Source organism: Bombina bombina, chromosome 1 (assembly GCF_027579735.1).
Source record: "Bombina bombina isolate aBomBom1 chromosome 1, aBomBom1.pri, whole genome shotgun sequence".
In the NCBI taxonomy this organism is placed as follows: Eukaryota; Metazoa; Chordata; class Amphibia; order Anura; family Bombinatoridae; genus Bombina; species Bombina bombina.
The window spans coordinates 609691663-609716001 of record NC_069499.1 but is presented as its reverse complement, the minus strand read 5'-3'; the positions used below and the strand labels follow the sequence as shown (position 1 = coordinate 609716001).

The 24339-nt window shown below is 37.2% G+C and overlaps 1 protein-coding gene across 1 annotated transcript in view; it reads right to left on the bottom strand.

Moving 5' to 3' along the window:
- MID2 (midline 2) overlaps positions 1-24339 on the bottom strand; it is a 563817-nt gene that overhangs the window by 230081 nt on the left and 309397 nt on the right. The window contains exon 6 of the mRNA XM_053698987.1: positions 1945-2093. Coding sequence (XP_053554962.1) covers positions 1945-2093 — 149 coding nt within the window. The remainder of the gene's footprint in view (positions 1-1944; positions 2094-24339) is intronic.

Sequence of the window (24339 nt, the reverse complement as noted above, 5' to 3'; positions counted from 1 at the left end):
CTTGTTAGAATGTGTCATACCTCAAGCAGTAAGAGACTGCACACTGTTCCCCCAACTGAAGTTAATTGCTCTCAACAGTCCTGTGTGGAACAGCCATGGATTTTAGTTACGGTTGCTAAAATCATTTTCCTCATACAAACAGAAATCTTCATCTCTTTTCTGTTTCTGAGTAAATAGTACATACCAGCACTATTTCAAAATAACAAACTCTTGATTGAATAATAAAAACTACAGTTAAACACTAAAAAACTCTAAGCCATCTCCGTGGAGATGTTGCCTGTACAACGGCAAAGAGAATGACTAGGGTAGGCGGAGCCTAGGAGGGATCATGTGACCAGCTTTGCTGGGCTCTTTGCCATTTCCTGTTGGGGAAGAGAATATCCCACAAGTAAGGATGACGCCGTGGACCGGACACACCTATGTTGGAGAAAGTAATATCTATTTGCATTACCGGGAACTGCCACAGTCCTGCTGTTATGCAGACGTTATGCATAAAATCTAAATCGTAGTCTAATAACTCTACTAGCAAAGTCAGTTCCTGTGATTTTTTTTCTTCAGTGCAAAGCAAAGCAAGCAATCTAACTAGGAGCAATTAGTAAATGTTAGTGCACGTGACCTACCACTGTATGCTCCGCAGGTCAAAAGCACAGTAGGAGGTAAACTAAAGCAATTAAAACTTTCCATAAAAGCTTTTTTGCTTAATTAAGCATAATGAAAAAATGTTTTAGTGAAATTGAAATGTGGGTTCATTTATTTATAGAAAGGATTTCCATAAAACAACTGGGGTTATAAGAGGGTTTACATCAAGTCTTAGATGATACGGAATGGGCTGGGGCACATTATAGGGAGTCAGCTGATGAATCGGAATTAAAGGGAGGACTGGAATAATATATATAAATACTAGCACAATACAAATGTTGGCCTCCTTAAAATGCTATATTATGCACAGGGCATGTAACATGTTTTGTCATAACAAGTTCTCGTTACTTAAATTACTTGTTTATGGTAAATTAAAGGGACACTAAATAATTGTTAAATATGATATATTCAATAAAAAAGTTGCTGCTACAATGTAACCTAGTTGCCTCTTTTAAAAGCATATTTTCTCCTCTATTGAAGCCAATTACAGACATATATAAACACATTACTTGAGTGAGTAAACAATAGAGATGTGCATTTATTTAGTTACAAATGCAAAATTGTAATGAAAATCAGATATTTGTTTTATATTAATGACCCGCCATCCCCCATTTTTCTGTAGTGTAGGTCCCCATCCCTCCCTCTTCTCTTATTTTTTTTCCGTGTGTAGGGTTCTTCCACTCCCTCCCCCCCCCCGCCCTGCTGCTGGACCATCCACCCGCCTCCCGGTTTCCCTCCCACACCTCGCGTCAGCACCAGCAGATGATCGTTACAGGCGGTGACACACACAGTGTCACCGCCTGTAACGATCTGGCATCTGCCTACATATGGAACCGGAGCACCAATCGTGCTGTGTTTCCATATGCAGGCAGATGCCATGAGCTCAGGAACTGCAGCTCTTGGCTGTAACTGGAGCGTCCTGCAGCTTAGATGTATATATACATCATAATGTGTTAGGGGGTTAATAGGGACACTAAAGACAAAAGAAACTTTCATGAATCAGATATCATTGTCAAACTTTGCACAATCATTTTATATACAATCTTTCTGAGACACCAGCTCCTACTAAGCATGTGCATAATTTCAAAGAGTATACATATACTAGTCTGTGATTAGCTGATGGCTGTTACATGATACAGGGAGTCGGCAAATGGGGGGGGGATACATTTGCCATTAAAAAAATAAGTTTTATTGCATTGTCTTTTTATTATGCACTTTTTAATTAAGCTATTCTACTGTATTTAATGGTCCGTTAAGTAAAATGATATCTGTAAGATTGGAAATCATTAATCTGTGCTTACTCACCTGTCCACCACAGTTTTTGCAGCCTGCAGGAACCTTGCATGATCATTTTCTTTAAGCATATGGTCTGCTTGGTTGATTAATACCGTGGACCTCTCAAGTCGCTGTCGGCAATTAGCGATTTGCTGGGCAAGCTTCCTTAACTTGATTATCTTCAAACCATTAAACAGAATATGTATAGAATCAGTGGCATTAATGGGACACAGACATATAGATTAAAAACTTAGATGTTGGTAAATTATTAACTCTAACCTAGGCAGTATTTTCCTCTGCAATGTTTATAAAACAGAGTTAAAGCTGAATTATAGCCATATTTATTATGCATTATGCTGAAATAACAAACCACTGTTGAGAGAAGCATTTATAGAGTATACAAAAAATAATTGGGGAAATCAGCAGAAAAAATAATGGAGCAAATATGATACAGAACTAACAAACATTACTACTCAGGAAACCAACGATATTGAAATCGCCTAAATACTCTAGAAATTATTGGTGTCCTTTCTTCATTCAAATTTATTTGCAGTCATGAAGAAAATGTGGTATTCACAAAATGAAAAGAACAATACATGTTGGACCAGCTAATTTATACTCATAAAGTCATACCAGGGGCCAGGGGCGTATTATGGCCTAGGCCAACAAGGCCGGTGCCTAGGGCAGCAGATTTGGGAGGGGCAGCACATCTGCCCTATCCTCTCTTTAAAAGCCAGCATACAGTACAGTGAGCAATAAAGTGCAGGCTTTTACAGAGAAGACTAACAGCTAGCTTTCTCTGCATTCAGGAACCCACAGAGTAAAAGGTAAACAGACACTTAAAAAGTTTCATTACTTAAATGATGGTAATTACTGTATGTTATTGCATGTGAAGGGCAGTGATTGTTTCAAAATGTATTCTTCTTTCCCTCCCTTTCTCTCTCCCTTATTTCCATTTCTCCCTCCCTTCCTCCCTCAACTGCTTCCCTTATATCCCTCCCTTCCTCCCTTCTTTCCCTACTTCCCTTCTTTCTCTCAACTTCCTCCCTTGCTCCCTTCTTTCACTCCTTTCTTTCCCTCCCCCCATTTTCTCCTCACCCTCCCCACTTTTCTCTTCTCTCTCTCTCTCTCTCTCTCTCTCTCTTCTCTCTCTCTCTCTCTCTCTCTCTCTCTCTCTCAACCCACTTGTTTGCAAGTGTTTTCTTTTGAATTGTTATGAAAAAACAAACAAAACACATTTTACACACTGACCCAAACAAATATTAATGGAAAAAAGGCCTAAAACCTTTAAGGGGGGGGGAGCAGAATTTTGAGTGCCTAGGGCAGCACAAAATCTAAATACGCCACTGAGTCATACACATACAAATACTGTAATTCTTTAGTGTAATACTTTATTTTCATATGTTTTACATGTGTTTGTGTATACCTTTATTCTAGCCCTAACACTTTACTTCAGGTCTCATGTCGTGCTAACTTTTTTAGCACTGTTATGTATTGTGCAATTACAACTTGTAATATAAGTGATGTTTAGCTTGGCTGTGCTATCTACTGAAAGTATAGGCTGCGCTAAAGATATGATGGCCGCACTAAACGTTCGCTGGTAATTCATTTTTACCATTGACTTGTAATACCAGATTGTGCGCTGTTTTGAGTTTGGGCCCATGATATTGATAGCACACCCTGTCCTATCAATAGCGCTCCACTTGTAATCTAGGCTTTAATATTTTAATTTCATAGTCACATTAATATTGGTTAAAGAACACATTTAAATATTATAATAGGTAAATAGAAATCACTCATTATTATTATTTGTTGCACTTGAATCATTTTAATAACATTTTTGTGATTAATGCTTAAAAATTTCATGCAAAGTGTGTTTATTTTGGTCACTGATTTAAGATTTTTTATTTACATTTATTTAATAACAACTGATTCATTTGGGTACTCTATTTATGAGCAGACTTATTTGGGAACTGAAAGCATAAAACTAACTGAACATAGCAGACTTAAATTGGAACTCATCTGTTTGAGAACTAAATTATGTTTTTGTAATTGGATTTAAATTTTGAATTTTGTGACTGGCTCTTTTTGAATAGAAGGATGTAAAGTATTTGGCCAGAGTAGAAATATGGGCGTGTTTTTGTTGTGGAAAAAAGTTTCTATTTTATTTAAATCTATTTTCTTTTATTATTCATTCAGTTTTCTTTTTTTTTTCTCAGAGTACATCATGTTAATTTTTAACAGATAATTTATTTTTCTTTCCAATGGCATGGAGAGTCCACAAATCCATTCAATTACTAGTGGGAATTCAACTCCTGGCCACCAGGTGGAGGCAAAGAACACCCCAGCAATGTAATTCTCTTTAGTAAGAGTAATGGTGGCTTCTGTCCCACCTGTTTGCTGTACCTGCCCTACAGCGGATCCACAGGTAAGTGCTTTTACTAGGGATGGGCGAATGTTTCGCAACATTCGAAAAACGGCAAGAATTTTAACACATTCGTTCGTTCGAATCGAATTTCGAATGTTTACATAACATTCTAACATTCGATTTTCGAATGTTCGGTTTCGAATTTTACGATTACATTCGAAAATATTCGAATTCGAAAAATTCGAATTTAGATTGTAATAGTATTTCTAATGCTTTTTCTTTAAATGTAATATTCGAATTATGCAATATTCGAATTCGAAAAATTCGAATTTAGATTGTAATAGTATTTCTAATGCTTTTTCTTTAAATGTAATATTCGAATTATGCAATATTCGAATTCGAAAAATTCGAATTTAGATTGTAATAGTATTTCTAATGCTTTTTCTTTAAATGTAATATTCGAATTATGCAATACGTGTATTCGAATTCGAAAAATTCGAATTTAGATTGTAATAGTATTTCTAATGCTTTTTCTTTAAATGTAATATTCGAATTATGCAATATTCGAATTCGAAAAATTCGAATTTAGATTGTAATAGTATTTCTAATGCTTTTTCTTTAAATGTAATATTCGAATTATGCAATATTCGAATTCGAAAAATTCGAATTTAGATTGTAATAGTATTTCTAATGCTTTTTCTTTAAATGTAATATTCGAATTATGCAATACGTGTATTCGAATTCGAAAAATTCGAATTTAGATTGTAATAGTATTTCTAATGCTTTTTCTTTAAATGTAATATTCGAATTATGCAATACGTGTATTCGAATTTGAAAAATTCGAATTTAGATTGTAATAGTATTTCTAATGCTTTTTCTTTAAATGTAATATTCGAATTATGCAATATTCGAATTCGAAAAATTCGAATTTAGATTGTAATAGTATTTCTAATGCTTTTTCTTTAAATGTAATATTCGAATTATGCAATATTCGAATTCGAAAAATTCGAATTTAGATTGTAATAGTATTTCTAATGCTTTTTCTTTAAATGTAATATTCGAATTATGCAATACGTGTATTCGAATTCGAAAAAATCGAATTTAGATTGTAATAGTATTTCTAATGCTTTTTCTTTAAATGTAATATTCGAATTATGCAATATTCGAATTCGAAAAATTCGAATTTAGATTGTAATAGTATTTCTAATGCTTTTTCTTTAAATGTAATATTCGAATTATGCAATACGTGTATTCGAATTCGAAAAATTCGAATTTAGAATGTAATAGTATTTCTAATGCTTTTAAATGTAATATTCGAATTATGCAATATTCGAATTCTAAAAATTCGAATTTATATTCGAATTCTAAAAATTCGAATTTATATTCGAATTCTAAAAATTCGAATTTATATTCGAATTCTAAAAATTCGAATTTATATTCGAATTCGAAAAATTCGAATTTCGAATGTAGACATTCGATATAATTATAAACATTCGAATTCGAAAGTGACATTCGAAAACTGTAAATAACATTCGATTTTCGAATTTTTAAGAATATTCGTTCTTATCGACATTCGAATTTAGAATTCGAATTTTGGTAATAACATTCGTTCTACATTCGAAATTCGAAAATTTGCACATTCGCCCATCCCTAGCTTTTACCTTCTAGGTGAGAAGGATGCAGCATTTAGGGGTTCCTTGTTTTTTTGGTTTTTTTAATGTTTTAAAGTTTGGGGATTTTTTGTGCAGCAGTTCAGAGCACTGTTCTGTCATGTGAAGGCTTTTTTGATTTTGGCTATGGGGATTTGTTTGCACAAGTTTACCCTTTATTTAGTTTAGGTAATATCTCTTTAAGGAAGTTGTTGGCACTTCTTTTTACCGCACCTCTCTTTTGAGCCTATGCATTCTGTTAACATTAAATTATAGTCCTGGAAGGTTTTGTTTCTGCTGGAAATTTCTTCTGCCTGTAGATTTTGTGAGCTTTCGGCTCTACAGTGTGATTCTCCTTATCTGATTCTTCATGCGGATAAAGCGGTTCTCCGTACTAAATTTGGCTCCTTATGTAAGGTGGTTTCAGATCACAATATTAACCAAGAATTAACCAAGAAATTGTTGTTCCTTCATTTTGTCCTAATCCTTCCTCTAAGAAGGAGTGTTTGTTGCACAATCTGGATGTTGTTCGTGCTTTGTTCTATTTACAGGCTACAAAAGATTTTCGGCAATCTTCTGCTCTTTTTGTTGTCTTTTCTGGTAAATGGAGAGGTCAGAAGGCCACTTCTTCTACTCTCTCCTTCTGGTTGAGAAGTGTTATTCGATTGGTTTATGAGACAGCTGGACAGCAGCCTTCAGAGAAAATTACGGCTCACTCCACTAGGGCTGTCACTTCCTCTTGGGCCTTTAAAAATGATGCTTCTATGAAACAGATTTGCAAGTCGGCATTTGTAATTTTTCTAAACCTCAGGCACCTCTATACCCTTTGAGGGATATTTATCAAGCCGTCAACCGCAAATATGCTGGAATTCCGCAGCGTAATTGTGGCGAGCCTGATTCGACCCATTTATCAAAGCCTACAGACCTGCAAAAGTTGAAATTAGTGACGTAACATATGATCCGCCGGTCTCAATCTGACACAGATTGATGCTTATGTCATTACAGATGTTCCGAATACAAATTTGGCACTATCTGACACCTTTTGCCATTTATCAAATTTCTAACAGGTACGCTTGCGGCTTTTCTGGCCCAGAGTATCTGCTTTTCAATCCACCACCCTGGAGGCCGCGGATGCCATAGAAATCAACGGGAGTCTGAAAGCAGCGAAAGCTAATGTTCGATGATGCCAGATATCCCATTGATTTCTATAGTAGAATAATGTTCCCCGAGTCTAAACACCCCTAATCTGCTGCCCCCGACATCACTGCCACTAAATAAAGTTATTAACCCCTATCCCGCCGCTCTCGGACCCCTCCGCCACCTAAATAAATATATTAACCCCTATCCCGCCGCTCCCCGACCCCGCTGCAACTCTAATAAAGTTATTAACCCCTATCCCGCCGCTCCCGGACCCCACCGCAACAAAATAAATGTATGAACCCCTAAACCCCTTGCCTCCCACATCATTACCACTTACTAAACCTATTAACCCCTAAACCACTAGCCACCCACATCACTGTAATCTAATTTAAGCTATTAACCCCTAAACCTAACAACCCGCTAACTTTACATTAAAATTACAACATCCCTATCTTATAATAAATTTAAACTTACCTGTAGAATTAAAACTATATTAAACTATTAATTAACCTACCCTAACTATTATACTGAAATTACATTAAACTATATTAAACTAATAATTAATCTACCCTATTATACTAAAATTAAATTAAACTATATTAAACTATTAATTAATCTACCCTAACTATTATACTAAAATCACATTAAACTATATGAAATTAATAATTAACCTACCCTAACTATTATACTAAAATTACATTAAACTAACAATTAAATTAACTATATTACATATTTAAAAACCTAACCCTACTTATTTAAATCTACTATAAAGAATTACTAAGTTACAAAAAAATAACTAAGTTACACAAAATAAAAGACACTAAGTTACACAAAATAAAAAAAAAAAATCAAATATTTAAACTAATTACACCTAATCTATTAGCCCTATCAAAATAAAAAAGCCCCTCCAAAATAAAAAAAACCCTAGCCTACAATAAACTACCAATGGCCCTTAAAAGGGCCTTTTGCTGGGCATTGCCCGAAGAAATCAGCTCTTTTACCTGTAAAATAAAATACAAACACCCCCCAACAGTAAAACCCACTACCCACACAACCAACCCCCCAAAATAAAAACCTATCTAAAAAAACCTAAGCTCCCCATTGCCCTGAAAAGGGCATATGTATGGGCATTTCCCTTAAAACGGCATTTAGCTCTTTTTCAGTCCAAAGTCCCTAACCTTAAATTAAAACCCACCCAATAAACCCTTAAAAAAAAACTAACACTAACTCCCAAAGATCCACAGTTTTCAAAGACCGGACATCCATCCTCATCCAAGCAGCAGAAGTCCTCAGCGAAGCCGGCAGAAGTCTTCATCCAAACGGGCCAAAGTCTTCATCCAAGCTGGCAGAAGTCTTCATCCAGATGGCATCTTCTATCTTCATCCATCCAGCACGGAGCGGCTCCATCTTCAAGACATCTGGCGCGGAGCATCCTATTCTTACGACAACTCTTGAAGATGGAGCCGCTGGATGTCTTGAAGATGGAGCCGCTCCGCCGGATGGATGAAGATAGAAGATGCCGTATGGATGAAGACTTCTGCCGGCTTGGATGAAGACTTCGGCCCGCTTGGATGAAGACTTCTGTCGGTTTCGCTGAGGACTTCTGCTGCTTGGATGAGGATGGATGTTCGGTCTTCGAAAACTGTAAGTGGATCATCGGTGGTTAGTGTTAGGTTTTTTTAAGGGTTTATTGGGTGGGTTTTAATTTTAGGTTAGGGACTTTGTGATGAAAAAGAGCTAAATGCCCTTTTAAGGGCAATGCCCATACAAATGCCTTTTTCAGGGCAATGGGGAGCTTAGGTTTTTTAGATAGGTTTTTATTTGGGAGGTTTGGTTGTGTGGGTGGTGGGTTTTACTGTTGGGGGGTGTTTGTATTTTATTTTACTGGTAAAAGAGCTGATTTCTTTGGGGCAATGCCCTGCAAAAGGCCCTTTTAAGGGCCATTGGTAGTTTATTGTAGGCTAGGGTTTTTTTATTTTGGGGGGGCTTTTTATTTTGATAGGGCTATTAGTGTAATTAGTTTAAATATTTGATCATTTATTTTTTATTTTGTGTAATTAGTGTTTTTTATTTTGTGTAACTTACGTCTGGATTACGAGTTTTGCGTTATGAGCGGCTCGATACTAACTTGCAAGTTATTCCCACCGCTCACCTCCCTATAGCACTGCTATTACAGGTTTGCAAAAACCCGGCATTAACAGGCAATATGTCAGTGTTGATCTCCATTGAGCTCCATACCGTACCCAAATACCAGCGCTGCTTTGAGCTGGTTTCACATGCTCGTGCACGGTTTCCCCATAGACATCAATGGGGAGAGCCGGCTAAAAAAAAGCCTAACACCTGCAATAAAGGAGCATAAAGCTCCATAACGCAGCCCCATACACCCCTAATCTGTTGCCCCCGACATCGCTGGCATCTACATTAAACTTATTAACCCCTAATCTGCCGCCCCCAACACCACAACACCTACACTACAGTTATTAACCCCTAATATGCCGCCGCCAATGTCGCCGCCACCTACATTACAGTTATTAACCCCTAATCTGCTGCCCCCAACATCGCCGCCACCTACCTACACTTATTAACCCCTAATCTGCCACCCCCAACGTGGCCACCACTATACTAAAGTTATTAACCCCTAAACCTAACCCTAAGTCTAACCCTAACCCTAACATAACCCTAACCCTAACACCACTAACTTTAACATAATTAAAATAAATCTAAATAAAAATTAAAATTAATACCTAATACCTATAAAATAAACCATAAGCTAGCTACAATATAACTAATAGTTACATTGTAGCTATCTTAGGTTTTATTTTTATTTCACAGCTAAGTTTGTATTTATTTTAACTAGGTAGACTAGTTAGTAAATAGTTATTAACTATTTACTAACTACCTAGTTAAAATAAATACAAACTTACCTGTAAAATAAAACCTAACCTGTCTTACACTAACACCTAACCTTACACTACAATTAAATCAATTACATTAATTAAATACAATTAACTAAATTACAAAAAAATAAACACTAAATGACACAAAATAAAAAAGAAAGTATCAAATATTTAAACTAATTTCACCTAATCTAATAGCCCTATCAAAATAAAAAAGCCCCCCCCAAAATAAAAAATAAAAGTATCAAATATTTAAACTAATTTCACCTAATCTAATAGCCCTATCAAAATAAAAAAGCCCCCCCCCAAAATAAAAAAAACCCTAACCTAAACTAAACTGCTAATAGCCCTTAAAAGGGCCTTTTGCGGGGCATTGCCCCAAAGAAATCAGCTCTTTTACCTGTAAAAAAAAATATAAAACAACCCCCAACAACAGCAACAGTAAAACCCACCACCCACACAACCAAACCCCCCAAATAAAATCCTATCTAAAATAACCTAAGCTCCCCATTGCCCTGAAAAGGGCATTTGGATGGACATTGCAATTGAGTAAATCATAACCACCACAAAAAAGGGTGGGCCTCATGGACTCTTGCTAATATGAAAGAAATGAATTTATCAGGTAAGTTCTTACATAAATTATGTTTTCTTTCATGTAATTAGCAAGAGTCCATGAGCTAGTGACGTATGGGATAGCAGATACCCAAGATGTGGAACTTCCACGCAAGAGTCACTAGAGAGGGAGGGATAAAATAAAGACAACCAATTCCGCTGAAAAAAATTAATCCACTACCCAAATCAAAAAGTTTCAATTTATAATGAAAAAACTGAAATTATAAGCAGAAGATTCAAACTGAAACAGCTGCCTGAAGTACCATTCTACCAAAACTGCTTCTAAAGAAGAGAAAACATCAAAATGGTAGAATTTAGCAAAAGTATGCAAAGAAGACCAAGTCATTGCTTTGCAAATCTGATCAACAGAAGCTTCATTCTCAAAAAGCCCAGGAAGTAGAAACGTAATCCTCTGAGGCGGGAATCAACCCGACTCCAAATAAGCATGATGAATCAAAAGTTTAACCAAGATGCCAAAGAAATGGCAGAAGCCTTTTGACCTTCCTAAAACCAGAAAAGATAACAAATAGACTAGAAATCTGTCTGAAATCTGAATAGCTTCAACATAGGATTTCAAAACTCTTACCATATCCAAAGAATGTAAGAATCTTACCAAAGAAGTCTTAGGAAAAGACAATAATTCCTCCCTAATGTTGTTAGAATTTACAACTTTAGGTAAGAATTGAAATGAGGACAGCAAAAACCACCTTATCCTGATGAAAAAAATCAGAAAAAGGAAATTCACAAGAAAGAACAGATAATTCAAAAACTGTTCTAGCTGAAGAGATGTCTAAAAAGAACAATACTTTCCATGAAAGTAATTAATGTCTAGAACAAGCATATGCTCAAATAGAAGAGCCTGTAAAGCCTTCAGAACCAAATTAAGACTCCAAGGAGGAGAAATTGGCTTAATAACAGGTTTGATATGAACCAAAGCCTGAACAAAATGATGAATATCAAGAAGTAACACTGCCGTATCCTGATGAAAAATCAGAAAAGGAGATTCACAAGAAAGAGCAGATAACTCAGAAACTTTTCTAGCAGAAGAGATAGCCAAAAGGAACAATACTTTCCAAGAAAGTAATTTAATGTCCAGAAAATGCATAGGTTCAAACGGAGGAGCCTGAAAAGCCCCCAGCACCAAATCGAGACTCCAAGGAGGAGAGATTTATCTTAATGACAGGCTTGATACAAACCAAAGCCTGTACAAAACAATGAATATCAAGATGATTAGCAATCTTTCTGTGAAAAAGAACAGAAAGAGTAGAGATTTGTCCTTTCAAAGAACTTGCAGACAAAACCTTATCCAAACCATCCTGAAGAAATTGTAAAATTCTAGGAAATCTAAAAGAATGCCAAGAGATTTTATGAGAAGAACACCAAGAAATGAAAGTCTTCCAAACTCGATAATAAATCTTTCTAGAGACAGATTTACGAGCCTGAAACATAGTATTAATCAATGAGTCAGAGAAACCTCTATGACTAAGAATCAAGCATTCAATCTCCATACCTTCAAATTTAATGATTTGAGATCCTGATGGAAAAATGGGCCTTGAGAAAGAAGGTCTGATCTTAACGGAAGTATCCAAGGTTGGCAACTGGCCATACGAATGATATTCGCATACCAAAACCTGTGAGGCAATGCTGGAGTCACCAGCAGTACAAACAAACGCTCCATTAGAATTTTGGAAATCACTTGGAAGAAGAACTAGAGGCGGAAGGATATAGACGGAATGATAATTCCAAAGAAGTGTCAATGCATACACTACTTCCGCTTGAGGATCCCCGGACCTGAATAGGCCCCTGGGAAGTTCTAAACATATCTGGGTAAAGAGACCATTCTCCCGGATGTAAAGCTTGATTAACAGAGATAATACGCTTCCCAAATGTCTATACCTGGGAAAAAGACCACAGAATTTAGATAGGAGCTGGATTTAGCCCAAGCAAATATCCGAGATACTTCTGTCGCAGCCTAAGGACTGATAGTCCCACCCTGATGATTGACATACACCACAGTTGTGACATTGTTTGAAAAAAACAATAAACGTCTCTTCTTCAAAAAGAAACCAACTGAAGAACTCTGAGAATGCACGGAGTTCCAAAATATCAAATGGTAATCTCGCCTCCTGAGATTTCCAAACCTTTTGTGCTGACAGAGATCCTCAGACAGCCTCCCAACCTAAAAGACTCGCATCTGTAGAGATCATGGTCCAGGTTGAAAGAACCGAAGAGACCTGTAGAACAAAATGATGGTGATCTTAACCACGAAATCAAAGATAGTTAAACATTAGGATTCGAAGATTTAAAAAGTGAAATCCTAGAATCCCTGCACCATTATTCAGCATAAAAAACTGAAAAGGTTTTCTATGAAAATGAGCAAAGGGAATTGAATCCAATGCTGCAGACATAAGACCTAAAAGTTCCATGCATATATAGCAACTGAAGGAAATAATAGAGACTGAAGGTACCGACAGACGGAACCCAATAAAATTATCACTTGTCTGTTAGAGACAAAGACAGTGACACAAACTATCTGGAAACCTAAAAAAAAAAAGGTGACCCTTGTGTGAGGAATCAGGAGCTTTTGATAAAAAGATCCTCTAACCATGTCCTGAAAAAACAAAGTTGAATCATATGAGATTCCGCAGCCTCAGAAAATAATCTGAATGAAAACAGAAAATGAAGATATGCATCTATTGTATCTAATGAAAACAAATAATGCTATCACTGACCAAAAAAAGGCAGAATAGACAATATAAATACCAATCTAAAAGATGGTACATTTATACAACAAAAAGATTTTCTATCTTTTGAACAATGAATAGTTTTGAATAAAACCCCAAAACCCAGTTCCTAAAAATGGAACTGGAATAAATACCCCAGAAGATTCCAGGTCTGAGCAGCGCTTGAGCCCCAACGGGTGATCAGCCGCGCTTCAACATTACCCAAAATATATAGGACTGAAACACACTTAAGGAAAGTGTTAGCCTTACTGGAATAGCTGGAATATAATAACTGACAGTCTGAATTTAAGGAATACTGATTATCCTGAATCATGGCAAATATAAGTTTAAAGACATATATTTAGAACTTTACATATAAAGTGCCCAACCATAGCTTAGAGTGTCACAAAAAATAAGACTTACTTACCCCAGGACACTCATCTACATATAGTAGATAGCCAAAGCAGTAGTGAAACGAGAATCAGTAGAGGTAATGGTATATAAGAGTATATCGTCGATCTGAAAAGGGAGGTAGGAGATGAATCTCTACGACCGATAACAGAGAACCTATGAAATAGATCCCCTAGAGGAAGACCATTGTATTCAAATAGGCAATACTCTCTTCACATCCCTCTGACATTCGCTGCACTCTGAGAGGAAAACCGGGCTCCAGCCTGCTGCGAAGCGCATATCAACGTAGAATCTAGCACAAACTTACTTCACCACCTCCATGGGAGGCAAAGTTTGTAAAACTGAATTGTGGGTGTGGTGAGGGGTGTATTTATAGGCATTTTGAGGTTTGGGAAACTTTGCCCCTCCTGGTAGGAATGTATATCCCATACGTCACTAGCTCATGGACTCTTGCTAATTACATGAAAGAAAAAGGCTCATTAGCACTTTACCGACAAAACTCGTAATCTAGGCGTTAGTTTTTAAATCAAAGTATTTTTGTATTATACTTCCATTAGCAAAATTTCTTTAGTAAGTTATTACTGTTCTTTAGCCGCATACAAACATATGCTGTGAGAGCCCAAGCACTAGTATTCCAACGCCATGCCTGCTCAGAAGTGACTTGTATGACACAAATGAAATCTTCACAGGCACAATAAACATTTCTACTGGCTCTCTGAGCTTGCATACAGGTGCATGGGCCCACACAGTATGGTCATAAGTTTTACTAAAAGCATTTTTGCTAATGGAAGTAAATTACCTATATCAATTTTGACCTTTCTATCCCTTTAGGAACTTTATTTGAGCTTTTTATATGCTGAAATGTTATGGTATCCAGCTTTTAACGTTGTAATAGTAAAACTGCTATGTGATCCTGTGAGAGAATAAGGAAGGCAGCAGTCTTCTTAAGAGGGGAGTACATTTATATTGCACACAGTATTTTTCACTTTTTGCTGTAAGATATACTTTTCATCTAAGAGCGAATAAACATGGCAGCTCTTGGCAGTTCAGATCAGAGCAGTGATGATACCTCACCATGCCCCATGTCTGTTGGTCCTTGCATTGATTTTGTGCCTGAGGTCACAGGTTGCTTCTAACATTCTATTAGTTGTTTTTTTTTTTTTTTATAAAAACAGCTCCAACTCCATACACAGTGGTTTTGCATATTAAATGTGTAACCCCCCCCCCCCCACACACACACACACAACCTTCCCCAATGCAATGTGATTTAAATGTTAAACCCTCAGTGTTTTTAATGTTCAAAATGTTGTTTCCTGTCTGAGTTGTGTTATGACTGTGAGCAGATTATTTTTGCCTTTTGCTTATGATCTCTCTTTCCTGATCCTGACACATACTTTAAATAAGAGGATGGATATAGGCACATTCAATTTCTATCCTCTTCCACAGCCCAGTGCCATCACACTATGTATTATAAACATTCCTCCTACAAACCTACATTCATATACAAATAGAAAGAGAGAAGTCCAGAGGACACCCTGGAAGAAGGGGTAATTTGACCACACTTGGAAGGAGTGCATGAGGTTAAAGAGAGGACAAGGGGTGGGTTGTTAGGTGGGGGTTTCTAAGCCCCAAACAGACTTTATGGAAATGCAGGTCCAATTCTAGAAGCAGCAGTACCACCAAATTATTCAACAATCCACTGCCCAAGGACGAGCAGAAAGGGGGAGGTGTATCAATCTTTTTAAAAACAAGTTTAAACTTCAGGCCTTTTTCAGTTGGGTAACCAACATCATTTGAATGGAATGCAACAGGCATGGGGCTTAAAATGTTCCTGATCTAAAACGCACCTGGAGATGGAAAGTAATTATTTAATTAATTCATAGAGCTGGTATCTGCATTAGTTTAATAACATCACAGATTGCTTAAACTGGAGGATTTCAATGCATAGGTGGATGATACATTTTCACAGTTTGCACAAGACCTATTTTCACTAATGCATCCACTGGGTTTTACCCAAACTGCCCCTTGTGCTACCCACAAGAGTGATCCCAAACTAGACCTTGTATTCACCACTGAAGTAAAAGTTTCAAACCTAATCTTAAACCCAGTTATGTGGTCTGACCACCATTCTATTAACTTCTCTTTAACTAGTCACTCGGAAAGCCTTGCTCTTGTACAGCTTGTTAGCTTGATCTTACATACTGCATATGTTAAACAGCTGTAACAATGAAAAATCTCTTGTAGAACACTACAATATGAATGTGAAAAATTCCATGGACTCCATTGCCCCAATACGAACTCAACCCCTTACCACTCATCATACGGCTCCATGGTTTGACAATACCATCAGAGAGATGAAAAAGAGAGGGTGTGCTCTTAAACAGAGAAGAGGGAAATCACAGACAGTGGAGAAATAACCTTAAACTGGTAGAACACACAATTGCTTACCAAAAGGCAATCACACAGAAAAAGTCAGATTTCCTCTCTCAAGAAATCACAAAAGCGAGGGGCGGAGCCAGCAGCACAACTGTATAGCTGCATAACTCCAGAACTCCGGCTCTGAATATTCTAAAAACACCCATAGGACAACGCTACTAAATTACCTAGAACTTTCAATATCAAGGGGCCACTTGACTAAGATTAACCAACATTGGTAGAATACCAATTTCTGTCGTCGATGTCCCAGATTTCAGCTAAAATTGGAGACCTGGCTTGCAGATACAGACACGGCGGCCATATTACCACCCTTGTGGGTATGCGACCGTCATGGAGAATATTCAACTGATACTACTCGAAATTGGCAGACTCCTGCCTTCATACCAATCTACATTTGCCACAGTTCTGAGCAGAGCCCTTGAGCATGAGGATGGTGTTGAGACCTCAGCAGAGGATCGCCTAACTCCAACAGACATGAACGGTGTTGGTGGTGATGTTATGGGATCCCAGCATCGATTATATTCTACAGACACCGTAAAGGCTGGAGGTGCGATATACTATGGAACCGAGGGGGAGATGACAAGTTTCCATTAAGGAGCACTGATGGTAAGAGCCTAACTGGAGAGTGTGACGTGAGTCACCAAGATCTGAGGGCCTGTTATGGAACATTCGGGCTGGAGGTACATGGGCTTAAGGATACCCAGAGACTGCATGGAAATGTGGAATTTTATATGCTGGACACCCCATGTACTTTCATAACTCTGTCTTATATCCATGTCACCCTGTATCCATAAATACAGGATGGGTACAGGGTGTGAGTGCCCCTTGTGGGAGCAATTGTGACTCTATAAACTAAGTGGGCATAAAGGACTGTAATAATATGTATTTTATTTACGTTTCTAATCTGATTGTGTCTCAGGAGTCTGTCTGGGGAAACTGATTGTGTTCCTGTATGATTATGTTAACTAGACTGCCCAACATCAGATTGTCTGAGTAAACTTTCTTCCCCAGTTAATTAACTTGATATGTTAATCTGTTTTACCTGTGAATAGACAATTGTTAGAGGTTTGATGTATTGTTCATATGTTTGCTTTACTGTTTAACCAATTACCTATGTAACCTGAAGCTCTGTGACTCTGGAATGCCAGGGTGTATAAATATGTGTGCTGCTTTCAAATAAAGTGTTCATTTTTGTGTTCAGATCTGTCCTCCATAACTTTAGACTGTGGTCAAAGAGGGGGTACCAGGAGCTATTGCTCTGGATAAAAGGATATCCAGGACAAGGAAAGTGATCTGACGGAGGTACTCATTTGGGGTAGCAGGCGGTCCGTCACAGAGAGTATCCTAACTGAGTAGATCAATTTGGAAAGCTTGGAGGCCTTAATTTCCAGACATCCTTAAAGAGGACATTTGCTACCAGCGTTCACCAGCAGCTTAGTGGTCACAGTGCTTTCATGGTGGGACTAGGAACAACTTCATCACCAAAGCAATTCTTCTTTCAGTAGAGACAACTGAATATGTGTCAGATTCATGGCCCAAGGCAAGCTGCCCACAAAGGTGCCGAGTTACTAAACTTAACTGCCCAGCCGACCAGAACCCGTGTTTAGAGTCATACAAATAAATACGGACTATTGTTATACTTGAAGCTCCTCAAAGATGATTGAACGACAGTGAGTAAAGCAGCAGTATGATAATATGTTTGCTGTCGTTTGTGAGAGTGCTACAATAACTGGACACTAGTATGTGCTTCAGGGAATTGGGATGTCCACTAAGAAATTACTTTATAAGCTAAATACAAGTAAGGATATGGCTCCAGTTACTCTGCATTGCCCCACTGATGCTCTTGATATATGTTAATCTGGGCATACTTGAACATATGAATATACTAGTTTTCAAAGCTTTCTTATACTGCTAAATGACTAAACTTTAGACTTGTTGTATCCAGTCTATCATACTAAAATGTCTCCAGGACAGCTACTAGTCACAAGACTACCAGATTGTGCAAGGGCCACTAATCTACATTTTTACTTAGCATTCATTTTTATATTTCTTATGTTTGAGCTGTGAGTTTAGATTATATAACTGTCTTAATATGCCCTAATGAAGGTTTATGTACCTGATGCTCAGGGGACTCTGACAGTGACTGCAATTACAAGTTCAAAATAATTTTTAGGAGGGCTATTACCTCCTCATGTACCGGTTAAATCTGTTCTCTATGTTATCTTTATGTGTTAATTTGGGCCTAGATTTGGAGTTTGGCGGTAGCCGTGAAAACCAGCGTTAGAGGCTCCTAACGCTGGTTTTAGGCTACCTCCGGTATTTGGAGTCACTCAAAAAAGGGTCTAACGCTCACTTTTCAGCCGCGACTTTTCCATACCGCAGATCCCCTTACGTAAATTGCGTATCCTATCTTTTCAATGGGATTTTTCTAACTCCGGTATTTAGAGTCGTGGCTGAAGTGAGCGTTAGAAATCTAACGACAAAACTCCAGCCGCAGAAAAAAGTCAGTAGTTAAGAGCTTTCTGGGCTAACGCCGGTTCATAAAGCTCTTAACTACTGTGCTCTAAAGTACACTAACACCCCTAAACTACCTATGTACCCCTAAACCGAGGTCCACCCACATCGCCGCCACTCGATTACATTTTTTTAACCCCTAATCTGCCAACCGCCACCTACGTTATACTTATGTACCCCTAATCTGCTGCCCCTAACACTGCCGACCCCTATATTATATTTATTAACCCCTAACCTGCCCCCCACAACGTCGCAGCCAGCTACCTACAATAATTAACCCCTAATCTGCCGACCGCAAAGAGCCACCACCTACATTATAGCTATGTACCCCTAACCTGCTGCCCCTAACACCGCCAACCCCTATATTATATTTATTAACCCCTAATCTGCCCCCCTCAACGTTGCCTCCACCTGCCTACACTTATTAACCCCTAATCTGCCGAGCGGACCTGAGCGCTACTATAATAAAGTTATTAACCCCTAATCCGCCTCACTAACCCTATAATAAATAGTATTAACCCCTAATCTGCCCTCCCTAACATCGCCGACACCTAACTTCAATTATTAACCCCTAATCTGCCGACTGGAGCTCACCGCTATTCTAATAAGTGTATTAACCCCTAAAGCTAAGTCTAACCCTAACACTAATACCCCCATAAATTAAATATAATTTTAATCTAACGAAATTAATTAACTCTTATTAAATAAATTATTCCTATTTAAAGATAAATACTTACCTGTAAAATAAACCCTAATATAGCTACAATATAAATTATAATTATATTATAGCTATTTTAGGATTTATATTTATTTTACAGGCAACTTTGTATTTATTTTAACCAGGTACAATAGCTATTAAATAGTTAAGAACTATTTAATAGCTAAAATAGTTAAAATAATTACAAATATACCTGTAAAATAAATCCTAACCTAAGTTACAATTAAACCTAACACTACACTATCAATACATTTATTAAATAAAATACCTATAATTATCTACAATTAAACCTAACACTACACTATCAATAAATAAATTAAATACAATTCCTACAAATAAATACAATGAAATAAACTAACTAAAGTACAAAAAATAAAAAAGAACTAAGTTACAAAAAATAAAAAAATATTTACAAACATAAAGAAAATCTTACAACAATTTTAAACTAATTACACCTACTCTAAGCCCCCTAATAAAATAACAAAGCCCCCCAAAATAAAAAATGCCCTACCCTATTCTAAATTACTAAAGTTCAAAGCTCTTTTACCTTACCAGCCCTGAACAGGGCCCTTTGCGGGGCATGCCCCAAGAAGTTCAGCTCTTTTGCCTGTAAAAAAAACCATACAATACCCCCCCCAACATTACAACCCACCACCCACATACCCCTAATCTAACCCAAACCCCCCTTAAATAAACCTAACACTAAGCCCCTGAAGATCATCCTACCTTGTCTTCACCATACCAGGTTCACCGATCCGTCCTGGCTCCAAAATCTTCATCCAACCTAAGCGGGGGCTGGCGCTCCATCATCCGGCGGCTGAAGAGGTCCAGAAGAGGCTCCAAAGTCTTCATCCTATCCGGGAAGAAGAGTAGATCCGGACCGGCAACCATCATCTTCCAAACGGCATCTTCTATCTTCATCCGATGAGGACCGGCTCCATCCTGAAGACCTCCACCGTGGACCCATCTTCATCCGGCGACATCCAACTGAAGAATGACGGTTCCTTTAAGATGGCGTCCCTCGAATTCCGATTGGCTGATAGGATTCTATCAGCCAATCGGAATTAAGGTAGGAATATTCTGATTGGCTGATGGAATCAGCCAATCAGAATCAAGATCAATCCGAAGATGGGTCCGCGGTGGAGGTCTTCAGGATGGAGCCGGTCCTCATCGGATGAAGATAGAAGATGCCGCTTGGAAGATGATGGTTGCCGGTCCGGATCTACTCTTCTTCCCGGATAGGATGAAGACTTTGGAGCCTCTTCTGGACCTCTTCAGCTGCCGGATGATGGATCGCCAGCCCCCGCTTGGGTTGGATGAAGATTTTGGAGCCAGGACGGATCGGTGAACCTGGTATGGTGAAGACAAGGTAGGATGATCTTCAGGGGCTTAGTGTTAGGTTTATTTAAGGGGGGTTTGGGTTAGATTAGGGGTATGTGGGTGGTGGGTTGTAATGTTGGGGGGGGTATTGTATGTTTTTTTTTTACAGGCAAAAGAGCTGAATTCTTTGGGGCATGCCCCGCAAAGGGCCCTGTTCAGGGCTGGTAAGGTAAAAGAGCTTTGAACTTTAGTAATTTAGAATAGGGTAGGGCATTTTTTATTTTGGGGGGCTTTGTTATTTTATTAGGGGGCTTAGAGTAGGTGTAATTAGTTTAAAATTGTTGTAAGATTTTCCTTATGTTTGTAAATATTTTTTTATTTTTTGTAACTTAGTTCTTTTTTATTTTTTGTACTTTAGTTAGTTTATTTCATTGTAGTTATTTGTAGATATTGTATTTAATTAAAGGGACATTAAACCCAAAAAAATTATCTCGTGATTCAGACATAGAATACAATTTTAAACAAAATTCCAATTTACTTCTGTTATCTAATTTGCTTCATTCTTTAGATATCCTTTGTTAAAGAAATAGCAATGCACATGGGTGAGCCAATCACATGAGGCATCTATTGTGTAGCCACCAATCAGAAGCTACTGAGCCTATCTAGATATGCTTTTCAGGAAAGAATATCAAGAGAATTAAGTAAATTAGATAATAGAAGTAAATTAGAAAGTTGTTTAACATGGTATTCTCTATCTGAATCATGAAAGAAAAAATGTGGTTTAATGTCCCTTTAATGTATTGATAGTGTAGTGTTAGGTTTAATTGTAGGTAATTGTAGATATTTTATTTAATTAATTTAATGATAGTGTAGTGTTAGGTTTAATTGTAACTTAGGTTAGGATTTATTTTACAGGTAATTTTGTTATTATTTTAACTAGGTAACTATTAAATAGTTATTAACTATTTAATAGCTATTGTACCTGGTTAAAATAAATACAAAGTTACATGTAAAATAAATATAAATCCTAAAATAGCTATAATATAATTATAATTTATATTGTAGCTATATTAGGATTTATTTTACAGGTAAGTATTTAGCTTTAAATAGGAATAATTTATTTAATAAGAGATAATTAATTTCGTTAGATGTAAATTATATTTAACTTAGGGGGGTGTTAGTGTTAGACTTAGCTTTAGGGGTTAATACATTTATTAGAATAGCGGTGAGCTCCAGTCGGCAGATTAGGGGTTAATAATTGAAGTTAGGTGTCGGCGATGTTAGGGAGGGCAGATTAGGGGTTAATACTATTTATTATAGGGTTAGTGAGGCGGATTAGGGGTTAATAACTTTATTATAGTAGCGCTCAGGTCCGGTCGGCAGATTAGGGGTTAATACTATTTATTATAGGGTTATTGAGGCGGGAGTGAGGCGGATTAGGGGTTAATAACTTTATTATAATAGCGATGCGGTCCGGTCGGCAGATTAGGGGTTAATAAGTGTAGGCAGGTGGAGGCGACGTTGTGGGGGGCAGATTAGGGGTTAATAAATATAATATAGGGGTCGGCGGTGTTAGGGGCAGCAGATTAGGGGTACATAGGGATAATGTAAGTAGCGGCGGTTTACGGAGTGGCAGATTAGGGGTTAAAAATAATATACAGGGGTCAGCGATAGCGGGGGCGGCAGAATAGGGGTTAATAAGTGTAAGGTTAGGGGTGTTTAGACTCGGGGTACATGTTAGAGTGTTAGGTGCAGACGTAGGAAGTGTTTCCCCAAACAATGGGGCTGCGTTAGGTTTTTGCAGGTGTTAGGTTTTTTTCAGCTCAAACAGCCCCATTGTTTCCTATGGGGGAATCGTGCACGAGCACGTTTTTGAGGCTGGCCGCGTCCGTAAGCAACTCTGGTATCGAGAGTTGCAGTTGCGTTAAATATGCTCTACACTCCTTTTTTGGAGCCTAACGCAGCCTTTCTGTGGACTCTCAATACCAGAGTTATTTTTATGGTGCGGCCAGAAAAAAGCCAGCGTTAGCTACGCGGGTCCTTACCGACAAAACTCTAAATCTAGCCGATAGTATTTTCTGAGAATGTTATACACCATCTTTCTTAATATCTTATAGGTGTACGCATATGAAGTTTTGCTGGCCCCACATCCTAATTGATAAGTTACTTCAATTGATTTGTCATTAACAAAACTGGGGTCGCGAACTGTTATCTTAATCCTGTATGTTTGTTTTAAAGGCCATAAGAGAATTTGCTTTCCACTGTAGTGTTACTTTTAACTGATATGTTTAAGCAATGACTCTAGCTCTTGAAAAATATACCCAATTTACTATTGAGACTCCCCAGTGAGATCTTACTATTATTATTCTGATATCTGACTAAATTATATTTTATATATATATATATATATATATATATATATATATATATATATATATATATATATATATATATATATATATATTCTTATTTATATGAACCTTTGTTGTTTAAAGTTATGCTGTTGATATACAGTAGTCCCTTCTTCTACTCAATTTAGCTTCATTAGGTCGGCAGATATACAGTATAAGCATCTCTATAATTATAGATCAACTCTATTATTTTGCCAGAGAGCTAGATCAGGTTTGTCAGTTACAGTCAAAATATTGCTCATCACTAGGATATACCTATTTTTTCTTATAATTGATCCACCTGTTGTTGGGTATAGGGCCCATACATGAGCGATGGGGTTTAAATGTTCAAGAAAGTGGAATACAGATTTTCATTTCCTCTGGTATTAGTATATTTATATTTTGGTTCTTAACCAATATTGGTTTTAACAGTTTCTACTTAAAGGGACATAATACTCAAATGCTAAATCACTTGAAACTGATGCAGTATAACTGTAAAAAGCTGACATGAAAATATCACCTGAGCATCTCTATGTAAAAAAAGAATATATTTTACCTCACAATTTCCTCAGATTAGCAGAGTAAGTTCTGTGTAAAAAACTATACTTCAGCTGTTGCTCATATGCAGGTAAAAAAAAAAGAAATGAACAGCAGCCAATCAGCATCAGCAGTGCTGAGGTCATTAATTCTTTTACTGTGATCTCATGAGATTTCACTTAACTCTCATGAGATTTCATAGTAAATTTTCTTAAACTGAATAGGGAAATAAGGTGAATGTGCAGGTAAGCTCACTCCCTTAGCTGTCCCGGGACAGACATCCTGATTTGCTGCTTAGAAGTCCTTTACAATGGGATGTGGCTACTGAGGAATTTTTGAGGTAAAATATCTTTCTTTTTTACATAGAGATGTACAGGTGATATTTTCTAGTCAGCTTTTCACAGCTATGCTGCATCACTATCAAGTGTTTCAACATTTGGGCATCATGGCCCTTTAAGACAGCTGATCTTTTCTTTTAGATACTACAATTCCTTGGTACTATAGATATCAATATAATAATCTTTTTAAATACTTTGGGATAACTATATCAACTAGACACAACTTACTCTTAGCCTAATTAATGTTTTATTTGCTATATAGTAACTACGCCTTCAGTTTTTGCCGGATATAATATATATGTTAGTTTGCAAATAGAGACATATATACATCAGTTAATGTTGACTTAGTTGTAGCTATCCTAATCATCTCAT